Source organism: Arachis ipaensis, chromosome B06, assembly GCF_000816755.2.
Source record: "Arachis ipaensis cultivar K30076 chromosome B06, Araip1.1, whole genome shotgun sequence".
Taxonomy (NCBI): Eukaryota; Viridiplantae; Streptophyta; class Magnoliopsida; order Fabales; family Fabaceae; genus Arachis; species Arachis ipaensis.
The window spans coordinates 129,290,941-129,300,508 of record NC_029790.2 but is presented as its reverse complement, the minus strand read 5'-3'; the positions used below and the strand labels follow the sequence as shown (position 1 = coordinate 129,300,508).

Genomic DNA, 9,568 nt, shown 5'->3' with positions numbered 1-9,568 from the left:
CCCTTTTTTTCGCTGTTCTCACGCTACTCTCCCGGCAGCCATAATCGCAGACGGCAAGTCCTACCTCCCCGTCGCGCTTTTATTGTGCCAGGTTCGTCTCTCTCCCGCGCTGAAAGCCAATGTCAAATTCGTTTTTAACCATCGCCGTCTCTCTCTTTTCTTGACCAACTTTCTCATCTCACTTGGATTATCAATATGTTTGTAAGTATCATATATGATTTTATTTGTTATAACTTTCGAGGATGTTCGTTGTGTTCATTTTTTGTATTTTAAATTTGTTTAAACAATACCATTTGTCCCATGTATTATTTGAATTAAAATGACTATATATTTTTGGTAGGATTACAATGAAATCAAATTTCTTGAAATTTGCAAAGGTCCTGTCAAAAATATCGGAAAAATAGTGTCAAGAACGACTGAAAACTGTATTAGTGAAATCACAACATATTATAGGATGATGGTCAGTTTAGTAGATATACAAATGGTTATTTTAATTGTTATGTGAATGATTATTTTTATTGGATTGAATTTAGTTATATATAATTAAAATATGTTAGACAATTTATTAAGTATGCGGATGATTATTTTTATCTTTGCGTGGATGGTTATTTTCACTATGGGTGAGCGATGCCGGTGGTGACGTGTGGCAAGCCAAGCAACAACGGTGAAATAGGATGATTATTGATGAAGGTGGGTCGGGGGTGACAGCCGATTGTGAGAGAAAAGGGTATTGGAGTAAAATGTTTTGATAAATTAAGATTTGAGATGGTTATTTTTTTGGAATAATTGTATTTGGGCCAAATTCAAAACTCATTGTACACGTTGTCAAGATTTCTCATTGTTCCCTATCGGATATTTAGTATAAAACAATAAATATGATATACTTAATAAATAAATATGATTTAAAAAATAACAATTTTCTTAAGTCTTTCCTTTATTATTTTTATCAACTACACTTATACAATAAACATATGGAAGAAGAAATTCTACCATTAAAAACTTATACTATAGTTTTTAGGGTTTCTCTATATTTGTTTTATGTGTCAAATTTATTTGTTAGTCGCTCCTTCTATTAGAGAAATTGAGAAAATTTGTGATAAACTTTGTCTTCTCTCTGTTTATTTTTTTGAGTTGAGAGTAAAAGGTTCAACAAAAAAACTAGCAAATCAAACTTCAAACCGATCCAGTTTCAGCTCTAAGACCATTTAAGGTTGAAAACCAGCATGAAACTGGTGAGAACTGGCAAGAACTAGTTCACAAAGAAAACTTTAAAATTTCAGCGAGCATGGTTTGAACTCAAGGTTCCAGCTTGTCACCAAGCTATAATACTTTTTAGTAATAAATATGCTATTTAATTAATATATAATAAAAAAAGTATAAAATTATTTTATATTATATTGGTTCAATCAGTGATTTATCGGTTAAATTAATAAATTAATAAATCAGCAATTCGATCACCGATTATGCTTTAATTCCTTCAATTATAATTTAAGGACCGCCGTGATCACTAGTTTACCAAGAATGTTATTCGTATACTAAAATCAGTCACCAATATATTTGTACATATGTGATTTAATTTATTTTTAATATGCATTTATATTTGAACATATATTTTATACTGATAGCTGATTTTGGTATACACTTAATATAGTCACTAATTTACTCGTAACCATATGCGAGTTAGACTCATTTTAAGCTTTTTGAATGCATAAGACAGTTTTGCATTCAAACAACCATTAGGTAGGTGAACATTCTGTGATTTGTCATCACCATTCAAAGCCTCAAAAGCTAAAGTGAGCAATGTGTACAAAACTTGGTGAAGTACAGTCAGACAACAAAACCAAGAGTAAAATACAGGTAACTTGTCAAATAATACAACTTACCGGTTGTAGATTATTCTCTCTTTGGATAATTGAACATTTCACATTTCAGTCTTCTTTTTCGATCAATTTCCAACATCATTGTCCCCAAAATTTCTCTGATAAAGTCCAAGAGGTAAACAAAGGGAATGCCTCAACGAAAAATATTTTCAGTAAAAAAAATCGCCAAAATTGTCAAGTCACGAGTTGAGACATGTAATCTATAAATTATAAATCACAGTTTCACAATTCTCAGTATAATATCAACACTATTCCTGTTACAGAACCAACAAGGGAAACAATACCCATATTTGCTTCCTTTATATTTGGTTGGAGGGTAAAAATTGAGTAACAAATTCATGAATGAGCTTCGTGCATAATTTTACACATCAAACTCGTTTATGAAAAATCACTCCTCATTTTAGCACCCCAACCGAACATACTCATAGTTGGTCAGCCTCCCGAGATAAGGGGGGCAAGACAGCTCGCAACAACAGGCCATCACTAAACGAGGCTGCCCTTAACTATTTTTCTCCCCTGAACTAGCCACTTCGGATACTTCTTCAATCTCAGGGGTAGCAGTATCTAAGGGATTATTGCTTTTGATTATGCTGTCAGCAGCAGAAGCACTAACAGTTTTAACTACTGCTTCACCATCATCTGTTTTTGGAAACCTCATATTTGGGGAGTTACCACTGGAGACACGCTCATCTGATTGCTTTGGTTTGTTTAAGGCGCGACAGTGTGGGCAATAGTAAGTAATAAATGGGAAATCCTCCTTCCGAGCAAGACCTGAAGAAACACAAGCAGATAAAAACACACTTCCTGCCACTGTATTCATGACACAATTGGCAGCTACACCACCATTTTTCAAGGAAATATATATAAATTGACAAAAGCCAAACCCAGAAACATGAAATAAATTCAGTGCACTTACCATTATGCATATGGCAGTTACCGCATATGAGTGCATATGACTGTGTTGGATCCTCACCTACAAGCAATGCTGCGATTCTAGCAATCCACCCATCTTGTGATGTTGAACTTTGAGGTTGGTGATGTTCAACAACTACAAGCTGATTGTGCTCAGAAGTAAGGGTTTGATCAGTTCCGGCAGCACCAACTAGTTGTTGATCAGGAACATTTGGAGTAGATGTCCCAGAACTAATGGATCTAGAATGCACTGTTTTCCGATTTCTAAGTCCACTAGACCTTGCAGGATCAGCATCAATGCTCTGCCCTGTTGGAGCAGCAGAGTTAGATTCATCTCCCACGTACACTTTCAAGCCAGAATCTGCACCCAACTTGGATGCCAAAACAGTTGCAGCAGCTGCCTTTGCTGCTGGATCTGTGTCATATCTCTGTGTAGATCACAAACTAAGTTAAATGGACAGCATTATTAAAGCAGTTGCAAACAACTACCATCCTAAGTTGCCTTCCAAGTTATACAATTCAAAGGACAGGACTATACTAAATTGAAACGAATTGGTTATATGTGATACCATTAATTTTTTCCCCTTAAAAGAAAAATTTCTCACTGTTAGCAACTAACATAATTGACATGCTCACATTGTTGATTCTTAGAGAAGGGGAGAAAAATAAATAAATAAAGACAGAACTCAAGAATATGAGTATAAGAAATTTCATTGTGTCCAACACCTTAGCCCATTTGGTATGCCTCATACTACAAAGAGGCTACTAAGCTCTTACATCATCAATATTGGGTGCAAAGCTTTATAAGCAACGTGATGTATAGGTCTTAGATGTTTTGACAACATCAATATAACGTAAAAGATGTTGAGTGCAAAATTCAGGCAAAATATAATCTGAGAGTACAAATGGTACTTATATCCATAAAAGTGCCTTCTTTATACTGATGATAATCTCAACTAAAAGTAACACAAATCAATCCCCACATGACCACCAAAAAGTCACTAGTTAAATGACTAAATGTTAGAAAGAACATAACAAAGAAAGGTAATCTCAACAAATCCAAACATAGAATGAAAACAAATGCCAGAGAAAAAAAACGTGGCCATGCCAGAAATAGACAAGCCGAAATTTCATATTCAACAGAAAATAACAATGTGAAATTGGGCAGCCAAATGGAAAGAAAAATGAAATGATAAATTGACAACTATAGAAAAGGAAGATGCTTAGTAATTATTAGTTGTTCCTAAGAATAATTATGTCATTTTCATTATTGACAATTTTTGGGTGAATAGTGGCAAGAGTCGTTGTGGCAGCAGTACCAGCCAGCAGGCCTTCTATCGGGACAAGGAAGGTCAGACTTTGCTTCTTATCAGGTGGACAAGTCGTGGGGGAAACATTTGTAACCCAATCAAAATGTTGACCAGATTTGACTACACAGTTATGCAAATGCATCAGCCACACGGTTAGATCTGATGGCATTTGCATACATGAGAAGATATTTCTTAAAGATGCACCATAGTTAGCCAGAGATTTTGATATTAAGGAAAATGGACAGACCAGTACAAACCCAAACAAAAACATTCATTCTGTTTCAAGCAACATGGAATGAAGTTACTGAAATACACCTAAAAATTGTTGCCTCAAACAATCACCTGAATGAGTTGTTGAGTAATGTAATAATTTGTCTTTTCTTTGAGCTCATCAATTTTTGCCTGCCTTTCAGCCCGAAGCTTTACAAGAATTTTCTGGTCCTTGCGATCACCTATAAAAATACATTTATATAAATATTCAGCAACAATGATCAGCACATGATGATCTACCAAATCCTAAAAACATGCATCTGTTGCAAAAAAACTGAATTATCAAACAGAAATCCAACGCTACAATCATCAGAATCATAGGAACAAGTTTCTTCATTATGAAGCTGAATATCAAATCCTGTTGCTTCAAGCATATTGTCTCTACCCAGAAGATCCATTCTAGATATTTGTGCACACACTTCCAAGCTTCAAATGAATATAAAAACTTATCAAGATCAAACACTTCTACTAGCATTAGCTGCAATATCACACTGTCGGAATCAACTAGAAGCACACAGAAATTCATTTTTAAAAAGCATCTATCCATTATAGCACCCACATACTTTTCCACTGCCATAGATAAGTAACTGAACGCAATAGCTTAGCAAGACAAGTTTGTTGAATTAAATGGCACAAAAGACTCACCTTTGAATCCTTATCACCCTAATTCAGAAAGAATAACTATAATACGTTCTATTATAATACAAATGATAGCAGCAATTCTAATGAAATTGAAAACTTCAGATCTCTTTTCATTTGAAAATTGTATCACAAACAAGATCAGAAGAATCTACAACTGCAGAAGCCATCAAATTTGGCAGTAAGAATTGGAACACATTAAATTTGAGGAGCATTTCTTGTCCTAGACACAAACTGCGAATTCAGCAAAACTTGAATAAACTCAATTACAGTAAATTAGACATACGAACCACTCCAATCTTATCTAGATGAAAAAGAAAAAAGAAGAGAGAAACAAGGTAGCTATTGCAACATTGCAAGATACAAGTTAGCTGTAAACATTTCAACACTTACGCATCCTTGTGAAGCTAACATACGTTGAATAAACAGCAGATGACAAGGCAGGCAAAAGAAACATTGGCAAAACTCGGATTGCTCTCATCTTCCAATTCATATCCATTGATCTAGTTGTCATGATTGCAAAACCTACAGCAACGGCCTGGGAGATGAAATCGTTTAAATCCAAATTGTCATATTTCAAAACAATAAGAGAAGAACGTCTTTTCCCACTATATAGGGGGTCACCTACACTGATCAGGTGACTCCATTCTATTCTGTCATATCCCTATACTGTCAAAGTTTTATATTTTTAATTTGATCTTTGAGATAGCTATCATGAGTCGTAGTTTGTAGTTTTTCGCATTTCAAGTTCAAAGAAACTCTAGCATAGAATGGCATGTTAAAATACACAAATTCATGTGAGAAATGATTCATGACAAACAAAAACACACAAAGATAAACCCATTCAGCCAGCAATGGAAAATGTACCTCAAATATAACAGAAATTATGATGATCTGGCGCGAAGTTCTCCGCCACGACCGGTTTCTCCGATTGACCCTGGCCATAACCGCAGCTTCCTCTTTGGAAATATACTGCAGCCTCTTCTCGAAATCATCGCTACGTCTTCTGAAAATCCCGTTCCAAATTCGAGAAATTAACCCCTGCTTCTTACTCTTCTTCTTCTTATTATTCTTTTCCTCCTCTCCATCACCAACAACAGCAGTGGCACCAACACTTTCCTCTTTCTTCTTCTCACCTTCTCCAACTACCTTATTCTCCTCACCCATTCTTTTCCCCTCTTTCTTCTTCCCTAAAACCTCAAACAAAATAGAAAAAACAACCAATTAGGGTTTTGTTGACTGAATTTCGCTGTTAGCTATGATACGGCACCGTATTGGTTGCGAGTAAGTGAAAGGTCAGCAATTCGTTAGGGAAAAGAAGCGACTAAGAATGTGAAGGAAAGTGAGTGAGACAAAGAAAGTGGGATTAACGAACTTGGATCTGAGAAGGTTCGAGAATCTTGTGGTACTGTGGTTGGTGGATCTATCTTAGGGGGAGGGAACCAGAGTGGGAAGCAAGAGGCTTTTAAAACGGGTTTTTGGGTTTCCGTTTCGGGGGGTTAGTTAATGGCTTAATGCCTTTTCCCACACGCGGGACACGGCAAAGCGTGCCACGCACCTTGTACTTCACGCTCTTGCCAACATTATTGCAACACTTCAATAACATCTCATCATCGTATGAGCTTCCATAAATTACTCGAAAATGATGGTTAAGTAGTTTAGTTAAATGAATTAAATATTTAATTTTTTTTAGTTATTGTTTTTATATAATAAATTATTATTTTTTTATATTTATCCGTTTTTTAAAATTAATTTGAATAATTTAAAAAATCGATGATTTTTTAGAAATAAATTTGATTTGTAAAATTTAATTGAATGACTGATGAGGTGGCATGTTATTATTGGTCACTCATTAAATAGGTCAACTGGTTAGTCAAGTGATATGTCATCAAGATTTGGTACATCGTGGATAGATAAGAATGTGACAATTTTGGATACAAAGTTAAGAAAAGTAATTAAAGTTACTGTGAGAAATAATCTTTTAAAAAATTATTTTCTCTTAATAGATAGTTAGATACGTCACAAATACAATAAAAACTATAACTATTTAGTTTTCTAATAAAAATATAAGTATCGTTACATATCTAAATTTTTTTTATAAACTAAATTCAATCGAGTTAAATAATAAAACTTAAAATAATAATAAGCATAACTGATTTTTGTTATATTAAATTAATTTAGTTGGACTTAGTTAACAAAAAAAATTTAAATATATAGTATTATTCTAAAAATATGTTTTATTAAATATTTTAACTAGTATCCTTAAAATACTTGTGAGTTGTGATCAAAGCTAACGAATATAATATGGAAAAGTTTAAAATTGATTGCAATTTGATGTGAAATTTGAAAAAAACAAAGTATAAAAGAAAAGTTCTAAATTGAGTACAAAAAATTATTACTTGGAAATGATAAATTACACGCACACACAAGAAGTTTTTTTTTATCGTGAATAAAATTCATGGTAATAGAACATTACTTTTCAATCAAAAAATGACCAGAAACCTAAACTCCCAAAATCTGAAATTCTGAGGTATAATTTATTTTTTTCTTTTGCAGAAAAAAAAAATAATTAGTTATATATTATTTAAATAAAAAATAATCATGGTGGAGCAGCCTGATTATGAGTAGAATCATGCCAAGTCTCCAATTTATTTTAGAGTAAATAGTGTGGTTCTAATTCATTTCTTTGGGTAAAAAAGATACCAAGGTAAATAAACTCTATAAATATTGGATAATAGGTTCCTAGAGATAAAAAACTATATTGAACACAGCAGTACATAAGAATTCATTCCGCCAAGATGTTATGCTAATATTTCAACGAACTATGCTAAAGTAATTAGTAACCTATGATGCAGAGATACTGACACGGACACGGACACGATACGATACGGAATACGCCGACACGCGGATTTTAAAATCTTACATGACAAGGGGATACGCATACATATAAAATATAAAGTATTTTATGGTTGGATACAGCAGACACGCGTGTTGGACGAGTGTCGGTGAGTGTCGTGTCCGACACGTGGACACGCGGACACGACAATTCAGCGAAGTGTATGCGCTTTATAGTCAGTAACACATGAATGATGAATGCAATACATTACGCCCTTCGTTAGGGTAACAAATGGCTTTTCAGCATTACTTCATACACACTCAGCTAATGAAATTTCAGTGCTCATAAGAAGACAAACCCTTCAAGGCAACTTTCAAAATATGCACATTCCGTAAAACAGAAAAAGAAGATACAAAAATTTCACAATAAAATTGGACAGATCACAAAATACATGTATGAAGGATAAACAAAATGATACATGGATATCTAGTGATGGTAGTTCTGTCCTTTCAAAATTGTCCATGACCTACAAAACAAAAAGACTGTGTTACGCCACTAACAATTAAATAATACAATCCAAAAACATGAACAAATAGCATATCTTAGAGATAATAACTGACAGTGGTTCGGGGGTATAAATAAACTATAGGAAACTATATATATGAAAAAAGTTCAAAATTTCAGGTAGTAGAGAAAGCTAGAAAACAAAGCAAATGGGTTATAAACAATTGAAGTCAAAAAGCATATATTTATAAACAACAGGCTAGGCAGGGAAGTCAAAAGCCTCCAATATGTGCTACTCTATCATCCTGATGTTAAACTTTGTTTCAAAAAGATATGGAACATCAGAAAAGCAGAACGAATTGGAGATTAAGATATTGTCACCTGTAGAGCTGTTCCATGAGCACAAGCAGTGCGATTTGATGATTTAAGACCAATGAAGACAGCTTGATAGATTTGTTAGCACGTTCCCTCATTTTTCTCCCATGACCATAGGGCCCACCGATGCAAAAAGATAATCTTGAAGCACCCTATGAGAATGCAGAAATCAACAAAAAAATTAATTTCTTTACATGAATAGACAGTAATAGAGAATGGAAATTGATGTTAGTAATTTCTCATCAAAAGAGAAGCTAAACAACAAGTCATCTTGGAACAAATAATCCAAATCAAAGTAGATTTAGGTACTTAAAAGAAGACAAACCTGGTGTGAAAATATTATCAAATTACTGAGTTAACAATTTACGAATTTAGGTTCCCACTTACCAGATCAGGTTTAAAAAGATTACGATTTGAATTTTATGCCATCTAAGCTCCATAGGCCTAGTGGCCTAGTGTCTTAGCTGAGTCAGCGTTCAATAGCTGGATCATACAAAGTAAAATATATTTGGCACACGTCATGGTGGCTATTAAAAGCCTTTTATCGATAATAAAGGTAATTCACTATAAAGCAGTTGGCAAAATATTGGGTTAATTATTGGCGATAAGCCTCCGGCCCCAATTCTCCTTACTCAACATGGTGCCATGTTAGCGGACATAACCTCGTCAAATACTTTGGAATAGGGTTAATTATCAATTGAGTACCCGAAAAATTAAGTTGCTGATAAAAAAAGTCTCCAAAAAATGTTATTGATAAAATAACTCTTAAATAATTTAAAAATACGATAAAAATAACTCATAAATATTATATTTTTTGTAAATAACAAACAAAACTTTTATAT

At 33.8% G+C, this 9,568-nt stretch overlaps 2 protein-coding genes and 1 long non-coding RNA gene across 4 annotated transcripts in view; 1 reads left to right on the top strand and 2 right to left on the bottom strand.

Annotated features, from left to right (window-relative positions):
* The window catches only part of LOC110263595, a 10,453-nt gene extending 4,582 nt beyond the window's left edge, over positions 1-5,871 (top strand). The window contains exons 2-3 of the long non-coding RNA XR_002349431.1: positions 5,383-5,384; positions 5,860-5,871. This is a non-coding gene — a long non-coding RNA (uncharacterized LOC110263595). The remainder of the gene's footprint in view (positions 1-5,382; positions 5,385-5,859) is intronic.
* Positions 1,871-6,576, bottom strand: LOC107605143 (uncharacterized protein At2g24330). Of its 2 annotated transcripts, XM_021105127.1 has the most exons (6): positions 6,387-6,576; positions 5,879-6,201; positions 5,405-5,549; positions 4,445-4,554; positions 2,797-3,220; positions 1,871-2,651 (listed from the first exon to the last, which is right to left on the bottom strand). In XM_021105127.1, exons 2-6 carry the CDS (start codon positions 6,176-6,178, stop codon positions 2,380-2,382), a joined length of 1,251 nt encoding a protein of 416 aa, XP_020960786.1. In that variant the 5' UTR covers positions 6,179-6,201; positions 6,387-6,576; the 3' UTR covers positions 1,871-2,379. The 2 variants fall into 2 exon arrangements, with proteins under 2 accessions (XP_020960786.1, XP_016162395.1); XM_016306909.2 differs by having other exon boundaries at positions 5,879-6,547.
* Positions 8,091-9,568, bottom strand: part of LOC107605144 (putative RNA methyltransferase At5g10620) — a 5,038-nt gene continuing 3,560 nt past the window's right edge. Inside the window, exons 6-7 of the mRNA XM_016306910.2 lie at positions 8,733-8,878; positions 8,091-8,373 (exon numbers count right to left, since the gene is read on the bottom strand). Of these exons, the coding sequence (XP_016162396.1) occupies positions 8,334-8,373; positions 8,733-8,878 (186 nt within the window). The 3' untranslated portion in view covers positions 8,091-8,333. The remainder of the gene's footprint in view (positions 8,374-8,732; positions 8,879-9,568) is intronic.